We start from the raw sequence: 22,145 nt of genomic DNA, 5'->3' as shown, positions 1-22,145 counted from the left end.
GGACCCTTCATCAGAACTGGAAAAAGTTAGAGATATTAAAGGTTTCAAGCAGGTGCAGAGGCAGGGAAGGACTCTCTTCCATTCACCCAAGGACTCTATTCCAGTCTCCCAGTTTCTCTGTCTCCACCACATCTGTTCTGACAATGCCACCTTCCATACCAGTGCTTCCGATATGTCTTCCTTTTTCCTCAACCGAGGATTCCCCTCTACCGTGGTTGATACGGCCCTTGACCGTGTCCGTTCCATTTCCCGCACTTCTGCTCACCCCTTCTCCCTCCCAGAACCACGACAGTATTCCCCTTGTCCTCACCTTTCACCCCACCAGCCTCCACATTTCAACGGATCATTCTCTGCCATTTCCACCACCTCCAACGTGATCCCACCACCAAACACATCTTCCCCTCCCCTTTCAGCATTTTGAAGGGACCGCGCCCTCCGCAACATCCTAGTCCACTCCTCCATCACCCCCAACAGCCCCTCCCCACCCCACAGCACCTTCCTGTGCAAGCGCACGAGATGCAACGCCTGCCCTTTTACCTCCTCCCTTCCCACTGTCCACGGCCCCAAACACCCCTTCCAGGTGAAACAGCGATTTACTTGTACAAAGATGTGCGGGTTAGGTTGATTGGCTATGATAAATTGACCCTTATTGTTAGGGGGATTAAATACATGGGGTTACGGGGATAGGGTGGGATATGTGTTGGTGCAGGCTCAATGGGCCGAAATGGCCTCTATCTGCACTGTGGGGTTTCTGTGATTCTGTGATTCTTGCAATTTAGTATACTGTATTCGCTGCTCACGATACGGTCTCTACATTGGGGAGACCAAACGCAGATTGGGTGACCGCTTTGTGGAACACCTCCGTTCAGTCCGTAAGGGTGACCCTGAGCTTCCGGTCGCTTGTCACTTTAATTCTCCATTCCACTCCCAATCTGACATCTCTGTCCTTGGCCTCCTGCACTGTTCCAATGAAACTCAACGTAAGCTCGAGGAACAGCACCTCATCTTTCGATTAGGCACTTTACAGCCTTCTGGACTCAACATTGAGTTCAACAATTTGACTATAACCCCCCCCCCCCCTATTTTTTCAGGTGGCAGCTGTTGATGATTCTGCCATCCCCATTTGCAACATTGAATCTCTCCTGCCTCCAATTCTAGCACAGACTGTCCCTTTAGTTCCTCCCCTCCCCCTTTCCCTGCCTCTGCACCTGCTTAAAACCTGTTACATCTCTAACTTTTTCCAGTTCTGATGAAGGGTCACAGACCTGAAACGTTAACTCTGTTTCTCTCTCCACGGATGCTGCCTGGCCTGCTGAGTGTTTCCAGCATTTTCTGTTGTTATTTCAGATTTCCAGCATCCGCAGTATTTTGCTATTGTACAGAGGTTCACATGCCACCACAGGATTCCTTTCTCCAAAAATAGATTGGATATAAATTCTTTGCACATTAAGACACAGGCTTTGGACCAACAAGTTGTTTTATCTACATAAGATAATTGAATGAACAGTAAACAATATAACAGTGAAATAATAGCCCGTATTTTCCGACCCCCACGGGTGGGTACGAGATGTGTACACACCCGTAGGGCCCTCGCAAGTGCCGGTTTCAGGCATGCAAAGCCCATGCACTGAAAACCGGCACTTCCGATCTGTCAAGAATCCTCTTGACAGATCATCCGCCGACCTGGGAGAAGGGCCTCCGTGGGCAGAGAGTTCCGCTTTCTGCAGAACCTCTGCCTGCTGAAAACCTTGAAAAATCTTACGCCTGGTAAAAGCAGGCGTAAGACCTGCTTTTACCAGCAAATAAGTTTTTTTTTTTATTTCACTTATTTATAATTTTTAAATACTTCTTTAAAAAAAAAGTACATTTATTTTTAGCCCCATAAAAAACTTTAAAATATTAAATTTAATGTAATTTTAACTAATTTTAAATACATTAAAAAAAATGTATTTAATGTTTTAGTGTGTTTTTTGAGTGATCCCCATTCATACTTTTGACAGGTCTGCGCGGAGAGACCTGTTAAAAGTGTGAAGGGGGATTCCCTTCTTTGATTGGTTCCCCATGGCCCACGTGATCCCAGGGACGCTTGCGAACCGCATGCGCCCCGGGATACCTGGGCCTCTGCGCGCGTGCCAGGAGCGGAACTGTCGGGACCTACGGAGCCAGCAGGTAAGTTTGTAGATTTTTCCAGATCGGAGGCATCTGCACGCAGGAAGCCTCTGATCAGAAAATCCAGCCCAATATATTTCTCTGAGCTCCTCTACATAAAAATAGTAAAGACAGCATTTGCTTTTTCTCAAAACAAATATTTGAAACAATGGTCTACTTACTGTAAACTCAATCTGACCTACCTCTCTGCGTAGGCTAGCACTAACTTCGAAATGTCTGAAACCATTAAGTCCATGGAAAAATATTACAACTTCCTGGTCAAATGCACATTTGCAGAGAAGATTCAGAGTTTCGCAAAGCAAAGTGGAATCATGTTGAATGAAGTACACTTCCCCATTGTCCTGCTTTCATTGCGATCTTTTTTCTCTTTCTTTGCCATCATTTTCCCCCTTTCATTGCCATCCCTTCTTTTATTGCCATTTATTTCCCATTTTATTGCTTCCTTTCATTGCCAGCCATTTGCCCCCTGTTCAGACGCAGTCCTACCCAAGTCCAGCTGCCAGTGTACCAGTCCAGGTCCCTTCTCCTCTCAATACCGCTGTACGATCTAATGTCAGGGATTGCGGTTTCTGTATAGTATAGGGATGAACTCCTGTTCTCGTGAAAGTTCCTACCTACCATATTACAGAGACTGCAGTCCGTGCAATTAGGATTAGAAACAGCATTGAAAGGGGATAGGGACTGTGCCCAGAATAATATCTGGCGGACCTGCTTACAGGGAAGATGGAGAGGTGGGTGAGGGGTGGAAAAAGAGGGGACTAATCTGCACTAACTTTTGTCAGCAAATTCTGACACACTGGCCGACCACCCAAAATGCTGTCAGCATACAATACTGATGGTTGGCATGCATCATTTTACTATGTATTACATATTTGTTCAGTATGGAGTGGTGTGCATATCTTTTTGCAGAAGATGAAAGTAACACCAAAAGGACCATATATACTAGTTGATCTCTTTGGCATTGCTACTGGAATTTGTTTTGTGTATATATTTACGATATTATTTCTGGTGTTAATGGCTTGGTTGTGCCTTGGCGCCCCTGCTGCTGGGTTCTACCAAACCACAGCCCTGTCCCACCAAGTGATGCCTCACCCCAGCACCACCTTCTCTCATTCCCTCTGTCCACGTCCACACTACCTGAAGTTTGGCTCCTGATGCAACTGCTGTGCAAAGTGTTGCTTGCAAACAAATATTTGAAATATGCTTTCAGCATTTTTCAATTAAGGTCAGCTGAAATCAGTAGCAAACATTTTGTTTTATTGCATTCACAGTGCATTTTTTTTATAACTGTTGGCTTTAATCAGGAATAAAACTGGACAGGATGCAGAATGTTTTAATAAATACAGGAACAACTGTAGAAATTTCAGGAGAGCTACAAACTCTTTATCATACAATGCTCTGTCTTTTCTGTGGATTCAGTTCCGGATCTGTAAAGTGGTGTAGTTCAAATTTGAATCTTACCCTCTGCTGTAACAGGAGAGATATAAGTGAATGGAGACCACTTTCATCATTTATCCCCAAGCTCAAGTTCTTTAACAAAAAAAGAAACTTTTTTTTGCTGCTTTTTGCATAAAATGTAACTGGAATGCATTCCCTTGTGGCTGAGAAGGAGTTGTTATCCATTCAGCCTTAATCTGGTCACTACATCAAATATTTGGAAACCTATTGTAAGCAGAGTTAACCTCTTTGGAACCTAATTGAGAGCATCAGTTGCCCAGATTCTCCTGGGAGAAATCTCATTCATTGAAGACAGACTCTTTGTGACTCCAACAGACAGCACATAAATCTGTCTTTAGGGAAATCTCTCTCTTGCTGAACAGATTTGCTGAGACTGATTGACAGTAGGTGAGTACCACACACTGTTTCTTTTGTCACTCATTGGATTGGAAAGAAGATGTGCACATACACAAATTCTGCAACAAAAAAAATATCTGGGAAGCAGAGAACTTGTACACAGTGGGAAAATGATTGTGAAGGAAGGATTTGAGCTCACAAAGAATCATTTAAACAACTCATCTCAATTTGAGGTTCCTGAAACTGGAGAGGGCCTTGCAGGGGAAACTTGGTAGAAGCATTTACAAGATGGCATGCATAAACATACAAATATTATGTTATAAATATTATTTTTAAGGGCATATGTTGCAGGTTGGAGGAACCAGCATGGCCTCTCAAAGGTGTTTAATTTTCAGGTGATTGCTTGTTCATGCATTGGGCCAGATTTTGTTTTAGCAGGGCATCGAATGGCGTCTGATGTTAGTTAGACTTGCATGTTTAGGTTTTCAAATTTTTTGCTTGGCAAGTTGTTGACAGTGCGAGCTGATAACAGCACAGCGAGGGAAACAGGGCATCCAGGACCTGAGTGAACAGGGCAACTAATCAGATTGAAGTATTGAGAAATAAACTGCACAAGGACTGCGAAGGAAGTGTAAATTAGAGTAGATGAATTCTCAAACCAAGTACAGAAATAGAGGGAAAGAAAGATTGGATTAAGAGAGAAAGGAAAAAGAGACAGAAAGGAAAAGTTTTAAAAAAGTTTTAATTTAAAATTTTACATTTTTAAAATCTCCAACAAAAATTTATATTTGAAGGAATGAAACTCCACATTTGTAATAGTTAATTTTAAGTGCCAGAGAAGTTGATTGGCAGTAATTAATGCTTACCATGTTGTTAAAAGGGTACTTACACTTGAAATGACATGACTTAACTTTCTGTGGCGAGTTTAATTCGTATCCACAAAGACAGCAACTTCACGCCATTCAATGTATTTCAATGGTGAGGCAGTCAGCAAGATGCTGTTTTCGTGAAGCTAACGGCGCAACTCGGACAGTAACTTTTGGATAATCGCATTTAACCACGCATCTGCTCCTTGCCCGAAGTTGCTGCACCATTTGTGCATAAATAACGCCGAGCGCCATTAGCTTTACCATTATTTTGACAGCAAAATCTGGCCCAATATCTTTTAGTGAAGGGGAAGTCTTTATGAAAGAATTTAGCATTTTTATACATGAAGTGAAAGAAAGAAATAAGAAAGACTTGCATTTATATAGCGCCGTTCGCGACCTCAGGACATCCCGAAGTGTTTTACAGCCAATGAAGTACATTTGAAGTGTAGTCAAAGTTGCAATGTAGGAAATGTGCCAGCCAATTTGCACACAGCAAGGTCCCACAAACCGTAATGAGATAATGACCAGTTAATCTGTTCTAGTGATGTTGATTTAAGGAATAAATATTGGTCGGGACACTGGGGAGAACTCCCCTGCTCTTCTTGGAAATAGTGCCATGGATTCTTTTACGTCAACCCGAGAGAGCAGACAGAACCTCGGTTTAACATCTCTTCCAAAAGGTGACACCTCCAACAGTGCAGCACTCCCTCTGTACCGCACTGGAGTGTCAGCCTAGATTTTTGTGCTCAAGTCTCTGGAGTGGGACTTGAACCCACAACCTTCTCAGAGGCGAGACTGCTACCAACTGAACCACAGTTGACACCAAATCAAAAAAATAGTGGCTAACTTAGCACAGCAATTGGGTGGGGTTGAACATGAGACCTTCCTAGTCTTTATAATTTGATTTGCTGAATGGGTTACCCTGACAGCAGGCATTATGACAGAAAAATAAATGCTGTAATTTATTTCTGGTCTTCAATTATTAACTGACAAACGTGTTGACTGAAAATGCAATTTGAGTGAACTATAACAACAACTGAAAATGCTGGAAACACTCAGCAGGTCAGGCAGCATCGTGGAGAGAGAAACAGAGGTCTGTGACCCTTCTTCAGAACTGGAAAAAGTTGGAGAAGTAACAGATATTTAAGCAAATGTGGGGCAGGGAAAGGGGGAGGGGAGGAAAGAACAAACAAAAAGTTTGTGATTGGGTGGAAGGCAGGAGAGATTGAAAGACAAAAGGGGTGATGGCGCAAGGCAAAAAGGAGATGGTAATGGGACAGTTAAAAAAAACAAACGATGACTCTAGATGAGGTGTAAATGACAATGGCAGAATCATCAGCAGCTGCCAGGTGAGAGAAAAGAAAACATGAGGACCGAGGTTATAGTCTGAAATTGTTGAACTCGATGTTGAGTTAAAGTGCCTAGTTGAAAGATGAGGTGCTGTTCCTCGAGCTTACGTTGAGCTTCGTTGGAACAGTGTAAGAGGCCGAGGATGGAGAGGTCAGAGTGGGAGTGGAGCGGAGAATTAAAGTGACAGGTGACCGGAAGCTCGGGGTCACGCTTACGGACTGAACGGAGGTGTTCCACAAAGCGGTCACCCAACCTGTGTTTGGTCTTCCCAATGTAGAGGAGACCGCATCGTGAGCAGCAAATACAGTATATTAAATTGCAAGAAGTACAAATAAATCGCTGTTTCACCTGGAAGGAGTGTTTGGGACCCTGGAAAGTGGGAAGGGAGGAGGTGAAAGGGCAGGCGTTGCATCTCGTGCGCTTACACGGGAAGGTGCTGTGGGAAGGGGAAAGGGTGTTGGGGGTGATAGAGGAGTGGACCAGGGTGTTGCGGAGGGAGCAGTTCCTTCGGAATGCTGAAAGGGGAGGGGGTGGGGAAGATGTGTTTGGTGGCGGGATCACGTTGGAAGTGGCGGAAATGGCGGAGGATGATCCGTTAAATGTGGAGGCTGGTGGGGTGAAAGGTGAGGACAAGGGGAACCCTATCGTCGTTCTGGGAGGGAGGGGAAGGGGTGAGGGCAGAAGTATGGGAGATAGAACGGACACAGTCGACGGCCATGTCAACCACGGTGGAGGGGAATCCTCGGTTGAGGAAAAAGGAAGATATATCAGAGGCACTAATATGGAAGGTGGCATCGTCAGAACAGATGCGGCGGAGATGGAGAAACTGAGAGAATGGAAGAGAGTCCTTACAGCAGTGGGGTGGGAGGGAGTGTAGTCCAGGTTGCTGTGGGAGTCAATGGGCTTATAGTGGATGCTTGTCAATAGCCTATCCCCAGAAATGATGACAGAGAAGTCAAGGAAGGGAAGGGAAGAATCAGAGATGGACCATGTGAAGGTGAGGGAAGGGTGAAAATTGGAGGCAAATTGTATGAAATTTTCTAGTTCAGGGCGAGAGCAGGAAATGGCACCAATACAGTCATCAATGTACTGGAAAAATAGGGGACCTGAGTAGGACTGGAACAAAGAATGTCCCACGTATCCCAGAAAAAGGCAGGCATAGCTAGGGCCCATGCGGGTTCCCAGAGCAACACCTTTAATTTGGAGGAAATGAGTGGAGTCAAAGGAGAAGCTGTTCAGTGTGAGTACAAGATCAGCCAGACAGAGGAGGGCAGTGGTAGATGGGGAACTAGTTGGGCCTCTGTTCAAGGAAGAAGTGGAGCACCCTCCGGCCTTCCTGGTGGGGGATGGAGGTGTAGAGGGATTGAATGAACTATACTTCATTCAGCATGCTATCATTTTACTGTTCAAGACTCTGAATGCACATTTGACATGGAAGTTGAAGTATTTTTACACGACTTAATGGTTTGAGGAATCTAATCATTTGAACAATATATTCATTCAAAATATCATCCTTGTTAAACTTCGTATTGTGATAAAGTGATCTGTTCCAAGGCTGACCAAACCACAAAACATCAAGCCAGCTCAAGCTTCACATGAAATTACTCTGTGACATATCAGAATTAGTATACAGGAAACTTTGTGCTATCCGGCACCGACGGGACCGAGCTGTTGCCGTTCCCTCAAAACTGCCGGACACACCAGCGCTGATGTTGAAACATATGGAGATTTTCAGCTCCGTGTGAATCAACAAACCCTGTTGCTTAGCAACAGCTTCTAAACAGTCGGCAAGCGTCTCTGTAACATCTCTAGCTGAAGCTGTTGCTTAGCTACAGACCTTGCAGAGCTTGACTGTTGAGAAAAAAGCAAGGAAAAGAAAAAAAACCTAACGAAACGGCTCCTGATTTTTGCCGGTGGCTCGAGCTTGCCGGACATTTAGCCTCCGGATAACACACAGTTTCCTGTATCTTGATATTCCTCCTGGATCCAATGGCTACAAAACAGAACCTGTCCTTGGGCTCTTCAGACTACTTGCATGATAAAGCTAAGTAATCTTGCAGTCTGTTGCATTCTTAGTTTGGGGTGATGATAATACAGAGTATCTTGTCTTGTATTCTTCCTGGAGAGGATCATGTTTGAAATAAGCACCTGGCGTACATGTATCTTTTCCTTAGAATAAACGATCCCAGTGCTTGAGGTAATTTTTTGTTCAAGGTCTCTCGAACACAATGACTGTTGAAGCCAGTATGAGAAATGTTAAACCAAAGTCACATAAATTCTAAAAATCCCAATTTCACATATTCTTTGTAAAGTGAAGACTTGCAGCACAATCTGATTAGTTTCAGATTCATTTTTTATTTGTTGGGTTTTTCCTTCACATTTTAATACTTTGGACTCCACTGTGTTTCTTTTGTTGGTTTCTCTGTGGTACAAGTTATGGGAAAACATGTGTTTAGATACACGTTAGAATTCACATCGTTTTTGATGGAAAAGAAGCAGGATGAGACCAGAAAAAAGGCGCAAAGATGGCCTAGCATGGAGAAAATATGATGCTTTTTAAGCATTTGCTTTGTGGAAAGTGTTTGTATTCATGTTGCCACAAGTTTTTATGCATTTTTGGCCAGGCATTGGGAGTTGGATGCTTTTCATTATCATGCTGTTTTTATATACTTGGCTTTGAAGAGAAAATCTCGCGTGTGAAATGTATTCTCATGTGCAGGGATTTTTTTTTTTACAAAACATGATAGCTTTGCTCATTTGTGTCTGTGACTTGTTTTGCACGTTTATATTGGAACTGTTTTGTGCAATTTTAGGTCACAGGTGTGAGTCGGCAAAATGCTGGGCATCTTAAGAATAATGAACCTGATACTTAAAGGTGCCTCATCCACTTCATCTGGCAGTGTTTTCATTTCCAACTACTTTAGCGGGATCTTTCAACATTGAAATTTCTCAGTTAGGGTAACTCTGGACCCTGTGCTTAATACATTGAGTACTAACTGAAGCTGCCGGATTTATTTTCTTCTGTAAAGCATTACCTTTTAGACCTCTGTCTCAGTCCAATGTGATGTGCATCTATGATTATACAATACTTTTATTTTTGCCTTTATTATGAATCCTCTGTGCTGTTGTAATTGTGTTATGTTAGGTAATGGAATATTGAAGTTTGCTAAAATTTACATTTAATTTATATATTTTCAAGTTTGTACAAAAATATTTTACTTGCAGCCATCTCAAACCTTCAGATAAACCCCTCAGCTGAACTTCAAATGAAACTTGTATACTTAAATGTTTACTGTTATTTCAAAACAAAGCTAGAATATAGAAAATAATTTCATTTTCTTTCACTGTATTTTGCACAGCTTTGGACTATATGATACTCTGATACTGTGAATAAAGTTATAGATTATGCCATCTATTTAGTACTAGCTGGAGTGCCCGGCGGTGCCAAGGCTTTTTTGAGGGCATGTTGTTGTTGGAAGAGAGAGAGAGAGAGAGAGAGCGACTGGGGGGAAGAGAGAGAGCGACTGGGGGGAAGAGAGAGAGCGACTGGGGGGAAGAGAGAGAGCGACTGGGGGGAAGAGAGAGAGCGACTGGGGGGGAAGAGAGGGAGCGACTGGGGGGGAAGAGAGGGAGCGACTGGGGGGTAAGAGAGGGAGCGACTGGGGGGGAAGAGAGGGAGCGACTAGGGGGGGAAGAGAGGGAGCGACTGGGGGGGAAGAGAGGGAGCGACTGGGGGGGAAGAGAGGGAGCGACTGGGGGGGGAAGAGAGGGAGCGACTGGGGGGGGAAGAGAGGGAGCGACTGGGGGGGAAGAGAGGGAGCGACTGGGGGGGAAGAGAGGGAGCGACTAGGGGGGGAAGAGAGGGAGCGACTGGGGGGGAAGAGAGGGAGCGACTGGGGGGGAAGAGAGGGAGCGACGGGGGGGGTGGGGGAGGGGGGGTTAGGGGTAGGGGTGGAGAAGGGAAGGGAGGGGCGAGGGAGGGGGGAAGGGAGGGGGGAGAGACGGGGAAGGAGAGGGCGAGTGGCCCGCGGCCGCAGTGAGGGCCGGGCCAGGTTGCCGGGGTAACCCTTCGCCCCCTTCCCGCTTTCCCGAGCCCCGCGCTCCCGCCCTCCCGAGCCCTACGCTCCCGAGCCCCGCCCTCCCGAGCACCGCTCCCCCCCCCCCGCCCGAGCCGGCTTCAAGACCAGAGAGAGAAACGCCACCGCCGCTCATCAGAGCCGGCCGGTGCGCAACCTACCGCGTGAGGCCCGGCCGGACTCAAGTCGTGCTCCGGACCGAAGTTGAGGCGCGCGCTGACTCCCGCCCCGCCCGCCTTTACTAAGATGGCGGTGGTGGTGACGCTCGGCTCAGGCCCGCCCCCTCCAGCCTTCACAAAGATGGCGGTGATCGTGGGCCACTTGTTGAGCGTGACGGGAGGTGCCTAGCTCGGGCGTGGCTGGGCAACAGAGGCCCAGGCTTCGAGGTCTGGAAAAACGGTGAACGGTAGGAAAATTATACAGATTAAAGAAAAGATTTACAAATTAATTAACTTTTTTTAAAAACAATTTGTGTTTTAAAAGCAACTTTTTTTTTTGCTGGAAATGTACATTTGAAAAGAAACACGCAGAAAGTGGGAAAAAGAAATGAAGAGTTTGGAATCAAGATGGCGGCCACTCACCTCATTTCAGAATGATAAGGCCCGCCCACACGCACCGATTGGTCAACCGTCAGGTCACTGAAGTGTAGGATTGGTCAATCGTCCTGTCACTCGACTCTAGGATGGCCCGCGTGCACGCGCTATGAACCCGCCCCCGTGATGCAGCGATTGGTTGACCGTCTGGTCGCTCGACTGTACGATTGGTCAACCTTCATGTCACTCGATGCTAATGAGCGGAATTTTGAACGTTTTTTGGATACAGTCGGCACAATTTTTGTCCGACCAAAAAGTAAATACACCTACAAGAGTCCCCTAATGATGAGCTTTCTTTTGATATAACATGTGTAGGTACGCTCTATAACTTTTGATTGTATAGCCGGACAGACAGACAGACAGACAGAGAGACATTGGCCTAGAAATTGGGTTGGGGCGCAAAAGTCGCCTGAGCGCAGGATTTAGTGCAGCGTTCAAGGCTTTAGCGATCGTCAGATATCAGTTTCATTGCCCCTCGAGGGACACGGGGTGAGGCTCGAGGCACTCCGCGTCCCTCTTAGGGCGCTGAAACTGAAGATCGCAGTGCAACATGCCGCAGCGCCACACGCTGCGGCACGGCACGCTGCAGTACTGCAGGTCTTCCTCCCACTGTTAAGGGGGAGGTGCCTGCAACAGCGTGAACCCCGATCGCGAGTGCCGGCAAACGAGTCCGGCACCAAGGAGAAGTGCTGGGCTCTTGGGAAACAGCCGGCAATGCCGTGGGGGGGTGCGGTTAGGAGGCCGGGGACGGAGGTGCTGGCAGGCGGCCGCCCCGCACCTCCACCTTAAGTTGCGCCGCTGCCGGCACAGTAAGGCCCCGTGAACCGGGCGCAGGTAGCGAACGGCGCAACTGCGAATGGGGCGCAAATGGGGCGCTGCGCACACCGATGACGTCATCGGTGGCGGCGCAGTGCAAAAGACTAATGCCACCATTATCGCCCCAACTCAATATCGCGGGAGGCGCAGCCAGTGGCGCTACAGCCACTGCCTGCCTCTTTAGGCGCTAACAAGTGACGCTAATCACCCAATTTCTCCCCCATACTGTGTTATATATATATAGATAGATAATATCTCCATGCTATTGTAGTAGACAGAGAGCTCAAAATTAAGTGTGAGTTGAAGTAGTTAAAGGTCGATTAATAGAATGTGTTTCCTAATCAATGTTGTTTCAGTGTGCTTGAGGACATGCTGTGTCCGTCTGTTAAAATTTAAACATTCTTAAAACTCGGGACTCTACTGGGATTAAATGCCTTTTCATGAGTCAATCCAATGTTATTTTAATAAACTAGCTACTTGGGTTTATGAATAGTAACAGCTTGTTAACCTTTGTTGTAGAATCTCTTGTAGTGGTTCAGCAAAGCTTTAGGTGAAAAGTTTGATTGCCGATCTGGGATGAGATAGCTGGTCATGGTAGGTAGCAATACAAGTGGCCTCAGTGCAGCTAGGTTAGGGTGAGGGAAATCAGCCAGAGTTCCTGTTCCTGTCCCGGAAGTGTGTGTGTGTGTATATTTATATATATATATATATATTATGAATGTCAAGTAAGGATGAACAGAGGGTCAAAAGGCTTGCTGATATTCACTGCCACGGTTCATACATCAATAATGGACACTTGGATGACTTATTGGAGGACAGCTGGCAACTATAAGGATGAGTCAATATCACAAGGAGTCAGTGCCTTTAGCACTCTTCGTTTCTAGTTAACTCTTTCTTATTTAACTATCTCCAAACTGGACTTAATTGTTAGTCTACCTGAAAGCTTTTTACAAATCATTAGTGAATCTCTTGTAGTATTGTGAACAGGTATTCTTGGATCTGGATCACAGCTGTTACATTTAGCTTTTAACTATGTCCCTATGGCCACTGCTCTACATAGGCATATTCAAATAGTTGTAGCTAGTTATAAACTACTGCAGTCACTCAGAGGGTAGTTGTAATTGCTTTTAAATTTCAGGGTTCAAATCCATGATTTTCTTGAAAAACGATTCTCTTGCATCTCTAACAAAGTATAACATCTGGCATATGATGGATACATTCTAGATGCAAGACTTTTATCAATACTAGTGGATCTCATGGTAAATTGGATGATACATGTTTAATAATAGGCACAATATTGCACATAATGCACAACATATTATTATGCTACTGAGGTGCAACATGTTTAAAGTGGCCTGTCCCTTTAAGGCCACAAAGTCTAATTGCTGCAACAAAACACAACCTGAGGTCATTCAGAGTTTAATTGTTTGGAATGGGAATTTTGCAGATTTGAATGTGCTTGCCAGTTTCTGGTTGTAGCTGAGAAGCACCGTGCATTTTAAGATTGTTTTACATCTGTAACAAAATGTGACATCTGCATGCAAAAGAAGTAATATATTACTGGCAGACATCTTATGCCATTACTCATGGTAAGTTTAATAAGAGCAGGACTGTTATACCATGTAATGCGTAATGTGGATCTTAAGGCCACAAATTCTGATTGGTAAGCAGCAGAATCTCAGGTCACAGGATGAAGCCACTCAGAGTTTAATGTTCTATTAAAGGGATCAAGGGATAAGGGGAGAAGGCAGGGACAGGGTTTGGATGATCAGCCATGATCTCATTGAATGGCGGAGCAGGCTCGAGGGGCTGAATGGCCTACTCCTACTCCTATCTTCTATGTTTCTAATTGCTCTTCAAGCTGCAATTTGTAATTAAGCAATTAAATATCATATGCTACAGACGTTATGACTTCTGTGTTAATATGGTATTTTATGTTGGTAGGAAAGTTTCTCTACATTGCATGTAACTGATTTTCTATTTGATATGAGCCGATCAGCTGCAAGATATTTACCTAGAAAATATCTGTCTATAATTGAAATAGGAAGTGTAAATGACAGACAGGAAAGTGCATACGTCAACCATTTTTATAAAAGATAAGGTAGGTTCTATACGGTTAGTTATATGATTGGCTCAACAAGTTATAACCTACCCAGAAGCACAAATTTACTATAAAGGTAAGGGTGGAGTAAAGGGTAGAGACAAATCTCTTAGGCCTAGAAATTCACTGGCGCCCAGTCAGCCTCGCCAGGGCGCCGGAAGTAGCGTACTGGAAGAAGTCACGGCCGCCCGCCGCAAATTCAGTTTGCGCGCCCCAGAGGGAAGCGCAGCGCTACTCGAGGCGCCCCGCATCCCTCTTGAGGCGTTGCAACTGAAGTTCGCAGTGCAAGCGCTGCGGCACGGCGCGCTGTGATACTGCAGGCCTTCCTCCCCTCCTTAAAGGGGAGGGGCCTGCTGCAGCGCGCTCGAAGAGCGCGAGTGCCGGCAAAAGAGCCCGGCACCGAGGAGAAGTGCCGGGCTCTTGGGACACAGCCGGCACTCCGCGGGGGTGGTGGGGGGTGCTCAGGAGGCCGGGGACGGCGGCACGGAGAGGTGCTGGCAGGCGGCCAGCAAAAAAATGGCCGCCCCGCACCTCAGCGCCTCTACCGCTGCAGGTAGGCCCCCCTGAACCGGTCGCAAATTGCGACCGGCATTAAAGCATGGGGCGCTACCAAATTTTGCGATCGGGGCGGTAGCGGGGCGCTGCACACACTGATGACGTCATCGGTAGTGGCGCAGCGCTAACGGCTAGCGCTGCCATTAGCGTCCCGCTAAATTTAGCGGGAGGCGTGGCCAGTGTCGTAAAACCCACTAAGTGCCCTCTTTGGCCGTTAACGGGTGGCGCAGCCCACTGAATTTCTAGGCCTTAATATCCTTATGGTAAGTTGGTAATTGGAAAGCATGCTACTATTTAAGAAAAATGTAACTATTTGTTCTTCTTTCAATCCGTTACAATTGTAGTCCTACATTTAGAGTTGGTGAAATTAGCAAGATTCAATAACCAAAATCTTATTTCTAATAAATGTTAAACTTATAATGGCCCAGAAATTCGGGTCGGGGGCTTCCTGCGGGTGCAAGCCCCCGACCTGCACTTACCTTGCGCGCCGGCAGCTGAGCTCTGGGCTCCCGTGGAATTCCGCTCCGGGGCCTGGCCCAGTTGCCGGCGCACTGTGCTTGCATGTCCCGGGGTGTAGTTAATGCGATGCGTCCCCTGGGATCACGTGAGCCATGGGCAGCCAATCAGAGGAGGGAAAAGCCCATTCATAAGATTGACAGGAAGACCTGTCTAAACTTATGAATATACGGGCCCCAAAATAACAGTAAACCTTCAAATAATTTTTTTTTTAAATCACACTTTTTAAATAAACTATAAATTACATTAAATAACTATTTTAAACAATAATTTAAATTTTTGAAAAAAATAATTTTATAAAAAGAGGGGCTAAAAATAAACTTACCTTGCTTTAAAGTATTTAAAAATAATAAACCTGTGGAAAAAATGTTTTAATTTTAATTAATTGACCACTTACCTTTTAAAATGCAGGCCTTACGCCTGGTTTTTACATTTCTAAAATCTAAAGACTTACCCTCACGGAAAAACCTGTATTAAAAAAAAAACGTAAGTTCAAAGCGCACGCGCAGACTCGCGCGCGCACGCGTTCGATCTCTGAACCCCTTCGTTCAGAGGAACGGAAGTGCTGGTTTCCCGCGCAGCGCAGTGCATGCAAGAAACCGGCACTTCCATCGGGTCCACGCATGAGTACCCCGTGCGTACTCGCGCGTTGGGACCCGAATTTCTGGGCCAGTATCATTGCTCGTTGTTCCATTTAAAATATTACAAATGGTTGGCTTGTAGTCGAGAAACACACACAGAACACAGAAACCCCACAGTGCAGATAGAGGCCATTTGGCCCATCGAGCCTGCACTGACACATATCCCACCCGATCCCCGTAACCACTACACCAACACATATCCCACTCTATCCCCGTAACCCCACGTATTTAATCCCCCTAACACTAAGGGTCAATTTATCATAGTCAATCAAACTAACCCGCACATCTTTGGACTGTGGGAGGAAACCGGAGCACCCGGAGGAAACCCACGCAAACACGGGGAGAATGTGCAAACTCCACACAGAGAAGTCCATGCAAACTTGACTGGCATCACATTCTGGCATCTTCACTATGTGTCTGGAATATGTTATGGTCACGTTTTCAGAATGCTAATATTTTTAGCTGTTGTATTTAGGAAAGCACAGGCATTTTGGGTCCATTGGAATTTTAGCCCAGAGGATAATTTTTAGCTGGCTTGGACCGCAGACATTTTAACCCTTCAACTACTGATTGACTGTGAGGTTGGGTGGTTCTTATATATTTTGCTTAACTTCTGTTAAACACTACCTAGTTTATTTTGTTTGAAATGAATTTTAAAATTATGCTTTATGTAATCTGGTAGCTACATTAATCCTCCACATACAGACTATCCCCAGTCACTAGAGTTGACTAGATAATCCAGTTTTGTCTAACAGATGGTGAGAATGATAGTTGAACTGCCCCAGCCCCAGAACTAATCCACACACTGTCTGGCCAAAATTTTAAGTCACCTCCTGGGAAACTCAAGTGTAGGTGTTGGTCTAGAAGAGAACCAACTTTGGACTGAGTCCAATCGATGATCTACACTGCTATAGTTGCCTGGCTACCCTAGTTGTGCTGCATTAGGGCTTAAGAACATAAACAAAGGGTAACTTTCTACTCCATCCAGATTCCCTTATGATTATTCTGTCATGGACTTGCCTCCAACACCACCTGTTGACCAACCTCTTTAGAGATACTAGTGGTTTGGAATATCCTGGAAAGTGTTGGCATAACTATGGCGCAAGAGTGGAATTGCATGTTTTTTTCTGAGGAAATTCACGCATAACTAATTTACGCTGGTATTATGCCAAAACATTATAGTTTGATGGCTTGAAACTTCAATTTTCATAACATTATAAGATAAAGAGGAATTTGAAGAAGGAAGCTGGCATATGTTCTGTGCTTTCCTCGGGCTCCAGTTGCTTACACTGATTTCCGCTTGTTTTACGTTGGTTTTTACAGTCTATGTAAATAAGAACATAAGAAATAGGAGCAGGAGTAGGCCAATCGGCCCCTCGAGCCTGCTCCACCATTCAATAAGATCATGGCTGATCTGATCCTAACCTCAAATCTTCTATCACCCTCCATCCCACCCGAACCCATGTGATCTCCCGGGAGAGGCGAAAAACCAGACAAAAAACCCAATGGCCAATTTGGGAGAAAAAATCTGGGAAATTCCTCTCCGACCCATCTAGGCGATCGAAACTCTTCCAGGAGATCACTCTGTCCCTATATTTTCTACAGTACTTACCTTCTGTAAAGGCAATCTCCACCCCAGCCAGGAACAGGAATAAAACCATCTCCTGAAATCTAACACAGAATTAGAACACAAGAAGTAGGAACAGAACCAGGCTACACGGCCCCTGGGCCCACTCCACTACCCACAGGGCCATGACCATTCCGAACCTAGACTCATGTCCAATTTTTTGCCCGCTCCCCGTAACCCTTACTTCCCTTTACTTCTAGGAAACTATCTATTTCTGTTTTAAATTTATTTAATGATGTAGCTTCCACAGCTTTCTGGGGCAGCAAATTCCACAAACCCACCACCCTCTGAGTGAAGAAGTTTCTCCTCATCTCAGTTTTGAAAGAGCAGCCCCTTATTTTAAGATTATGCCCCCTAGTTCTAGTTTCACCCATCATTGGGAACATCCTCACCGCATCCACCCGATCAAGCCCCTTCACAATCTTATATGTTTCAATAAGATCGCCTCTCATTCTTCTGAACTCCAATGAGTAGAGTCCCAATCTACTCAACCTCTCCTCATATGACCACCCCCTCATTCCCGGGATTAACCGAGTGAACCTTCTTTGTACTGACTCGAGAGCAAGTATGTCTTTTCTTAAGTATGGACACCAAAACTGTATGCAGTATTCCAGGTGCGGTCTCACCAATACCTTGTATAACTGCAGCAATACCTCCCTGTTTTTATATTCTATCCCCCTAGCAATAAAAGCCAACATTCCATTGGCCTTCTTGATCACTTGCTGCACCTGCATACTAACTTTTTGAGTTTCGTGCACCAGGACCCCCAGATCCCTTTGTACTACAGTACTTTCCAGTTTCTTGCCATTAAGATAATAACTAACAATTTTTTGTTGTATGCTAATACCATTATCAGGAAATTTCAGTGTAAATTCCCAGCGGCAAGGTCAGCGTAAATTTTGCCGTAATTTCTGTGTAAGTGCGATCCAGGAAGTTGCTTCCTTTGTTACATATTAAATGAAATTTGTTGCATTCAAGTAATTAAATCAATTTTGCAACAAATAATGGTTTAGTTAAAAATCAGTTTGATGTTGACGGGTAAAATGTGCTTGGCATTTATGGTTAACATGATAAATCACAGTTTGATTCTAAACTTCATCTGCTCCTGATGACTTGGTTTTTAGTGCTATATAATAAACCTTTTGATACTTTGCAGGTACTTTCTTTGTCATTCATTTTAAGACAAATATCTTCACATTCATTTTAAGACAAATATCTTCACATTCAAGTTGCATCTTGTCTGTGTTTTATTCTCATCAGCATTCTGTTTAAACAGGGTAGAATACATTATTGATGGATACACCTGCAGAGAAAAAGACGTAGTTTATTTACCATGGAAACAACTTCAAAAAATATTTATGGAGTTGCTAATTTGGATAATATCTGCACTTTTCAGTTATGTAGAGCTTGACTTCTACCACTCTTAACAGTGTGGAAATCTGCTGCCCTCTAATGGAAAAATAAAATATCTACTTGGCTATTTACATCTACTTTATTCTAGCAGTATTGGGTTTTATGACCTATAACAGTAGAACTAAATGCATCATCTGTTTTCTGTTATTAATTTTTTTTAAATCAGATGTTCAATATTGTGGTTTATGGCAATTTACAGAGAACTGACACACGTGAGCATTTTAGCTGTAACTCGACCAACAATCCAGCAGAGAAAGGCAAGGAGCCATTAAACTCTTTTCAAAGATTTACTACTTGAAAATGGCAGCCTAAAATAATTAAGCTTAAATACCTTTAAATCTTCATGACTAATTTGTGATGTAATGGCAAAAATGCAGCATTCATCAAGAGAGAACATTTTGGCACATAATGGCCATTTCTTGCAATATCAAATGTCATTTAAGCTATGATACAGAAACAAAATTGAACTATTTGTAATTCAACAGATTTTTTTTTATTCGTTGATGGGATGTGGGCGTTGCTGGCTAGGCCTGCATTTAGTGCCCATCCCTAATTGCCCTTGAGAAGATGGTGGTGAGCCACCTTCTTGAACCGCTGCAGTCCATATGGTGTAGGTACACCCACAATGCTGTTAGGAAGGGAGTTCCAGGATTTTGGCCCAGCGACAGTGAAGGAACGGCGATACAGGTCCAAGTCAGGATGGTGTGTGGCTTGGAGGGGAACTTGTAGGTGGTGATGTTCCCATGCGTCTGCTGCCCTTGTCCCTCTAAGTGGTAGAGGTCGCGGGTTTGGAAGGTGCTGTTGAAGGAGCTTTGGCGAGTTGCTGCAGTGCATCTTGTAGATGGTACACACTGCAGCCACAGTGCGCCGGTGGTGGAGGGAGTGAATGTTGAAGGTGGTGGATGGAGTGCCAATCAAACGGGCTGCTTTATCCTGAATGGTATCGAGCTTCTTGAGTGTTGGAGCTGCACTCATCCAGGCAAGTGGAGAGTATTCCATCACACTCCTGACTTGTGCCTTGTAGATGGTGGAAAGGCTTTGGGGAGTCAGGAGGTGAGACACTCGCCGCAGAATTCCCAGCCTCTGGCCTGCTCTTGTAACCACAGTATTTATATGGCTGGTCCAGTTCAGCTTCTGATCAATGGTAACCCCCAGGATGTTGATAGTGGGGGATTCAGCGATGGTAATGCCATTGAATATAACATGATAGCTTCTATTTAACTATATCCTATGCATAGGCTGTCCAAGAGCAAATGTTATGCAGATGCCGGATAAATATCATGTAATCGTTTGAACAATTTTTTTTTGGTTACTTCAGAAATTGGCAACAGGTGTCAACCAGTTTGCCTACACATGTGTACAAGACCATCATGTCTGGGCTAACCAACAGTTTTGGGAAGCTACTTTCTACAATGATGTGCAGAATCAAATACGAGCACTCTACCTCACCTCCAGAAATGAAAATTTTCTATCCAATATCAAGCAAAAGGTAATTTTAGACATTATTTATCTTTACATTTTTGCAACCAACAATAATTTACTAACCAGGGCCAATGGGAAAATGTGTTTTGTTTCTTCAGATATTGAAGACTTCTCTGGACCCTGCTAATATTCAGTTTCACTCATTTTTACAGACTAATACTAGTTTAGTGGAGATGGTAACTCTAATGATAAGTACTTCTCCTTGAGATGTTTCTCTAGCCTAAGTTTATTTTTAAAACTCAGAATTTTTCAGTAACTGTATCCCAGCTCATGCATTTGCAGTACTAATAAATGAAACAATACGTGGAACAAAGGTGAGGTCCTCTTTTATGGATGTGGGACCAATTTCTATTCTCTTTAGTGTTTCTTCTCATCGCCCCCCCCCCCCCCCCCCCCCCCCCGCCACTTTATTATTTTTGTTTTTTTATTTGTTCTCGGGATGTAGGCGATCCTGGCAAATCCTCATTTATTGCCCATTCCAAGTTGCCCTGAGAAGGTAGTGATGGGCCTTTTCCTTGAACTGCTTCGGGCCTTTTGCTGATGGTGCTGCCACTGTGGTGTTAGGTAGGGAATTCCACGATATTGAATAGTGAGAATGAAGACATTTATATCCAAGTCAGGATAGTGGGTGACTTGGAGGAGACGGTGTCCCCACAACATTGCTGCCCTTGTCCTTCATGGTTGTAGAGGTCACAGGTCGAGGGAGGTACTGTCAAAATAACTGTGGCGAGTTGCTACAGTGCATCCTGTAGATTATACATACTGCAGCCAATGTGCACTGATGGTGGATATTGAATCCAGTGGCAGGAGCATCGATCAGGTGAGCTGCTGTGTCCCAGATGATACTGAGCTTCTTGAGTGTTGCAGCTTTAGCCAACCAGGCAAGTGATGGTGAGTATTCCATCATGCTCCTGACTGGACCCTGGTAGATGGCGGAAAGACTTTAAAGAGTCAGGAGGTGAGTCACTGATTACAGACTAGCCAACCTCTGCCCTGCTTTTGTAGCTCCGGTGTTGATATGGTTGGTCCAGCTCAACTCAAGTATCAGCCAAATATCAGTTTATTCTTAGTCCACAATCAACCTAAAAAAGAACAGTAAGTAGTGATCCAATGCTATGGAGTGGATATGCTGCAAGGTGACCCGACATTGGTGTATAGCTCCAGTGCATCAATTCCGTTTGGCACTGCTGCCAAAGCTTTCTGCAAACAAAGATATTTAAAAGTAACCTATAACGTGGGAGGTGCTATAGTATGAACATATATAGTTATCATATTTAATACACTGTATTCCTTGTTCTTGTTTAACATTTAATAGCAAGCTCCCTCGATGTCTTGATTGATAAAACTAATATATTATTGAAACAGACCGGAGGCTTTCCAGGTTCAAACGGCAGTAGGAGTGCGGCTATTGGTCTCCGCACCTATTGACTAGGGAGGGGAAAACCAGCCAGTGTTCCCAACCTCATTGCTATCCAGTGACCTCTGCTGGGAAGGATGTGTGTGTGAGCATTGGTTGAGGACTAGGTAAGGCTCAGAAGCGATGCCCACGTAGTTGAATGGCTTTTCACTACTCACTGTCTTAACTCACTTGACTCAATAATGACCACTTGAGTAAAGTATCAGAGGCTGACTGGTGCCCAAAGCACTTTCAGGAGAAGAGGGGGAGAGAAAAGAAGAGTATTGTGGCAAAAAGTATCACCAGCAGAAAATTCAAGTATGCTTTTGTCATCTCAGGGAAACATTCAAAATGGACCATTCTACAATGACATTATTATGAAATAAATCCAATTATATTTTGCATTAACTAGTACTGCACTGCATTGATATTTTGAATAGTTACCTATTTGTAAGGAGCTTTGAACACGTGCATTTGACACTTGTGACCCTCCAAGATATCTGTGCTCCTCCAATTCTGGCTTCTTGATGTTTTTTGGACTAGAGGAAGGTATACAGTGGTGAGCCCCAGGGGTCAGTTCTAGGACCATTGCTTTTCTTGATATATATTAATGACTTTGATGTGGGTGTACAGAGCACAATTTCAAAATTTGCTGATGAGACAAAACTTGGAAGTACAGCGAACAGTGAGGAGGATAGTGATAGACTTCAAGAGGATATAGACAGGCTGGTGGAATGGGCGGACACG

At 44.5% G+C, this 22,145-nt stretch overlaps 1 protein-coding gene across 5 annotated transcripts in view; it reads left to right on the top strand.

Moving 5' to 3' along the window:
* sbf2 (SET binding factor 2) overlaps positions 1-22,145 on the top strand; it is a 709,984-nt gene that overhangs the window by 542,108 nt on the left and 145,731 nt on the right. For all 5 annotated transcript variants that reach the window (XM_086007986.1, XM_086007985.1, XM_086007989.1 and 2 more), the window contains one exon: positions 19,839-20,009. In XM_086007986.1, coding sequence (XP_085864112.1) covers positions 19,839-20,009 — 171 coding nt within the window. The remainder of the gene's footprint in view (positions 1-19,838; positions 20,010-22,145) is intronic.

Source organism: Somniosus microcephalus, chromosome 15 (genome assembly GCF_052327205.1).
Source record: "Somniosus microcephalus isolate GS21.2 chromosome 15, FLI_Smic_1.0, whole genome shotgun sequence".
Lineage (NCBI taxonomy): Eukaryota > Metazoa > Chordata > Chondrichthyes > Squaliformes > Somniosidae > Somniosus > Somniosus microcephalus.
Note: the sequence above shows the minus strand (reverse complement) of the source record. Positions and strands in the feature narration are given on the sequence as shown.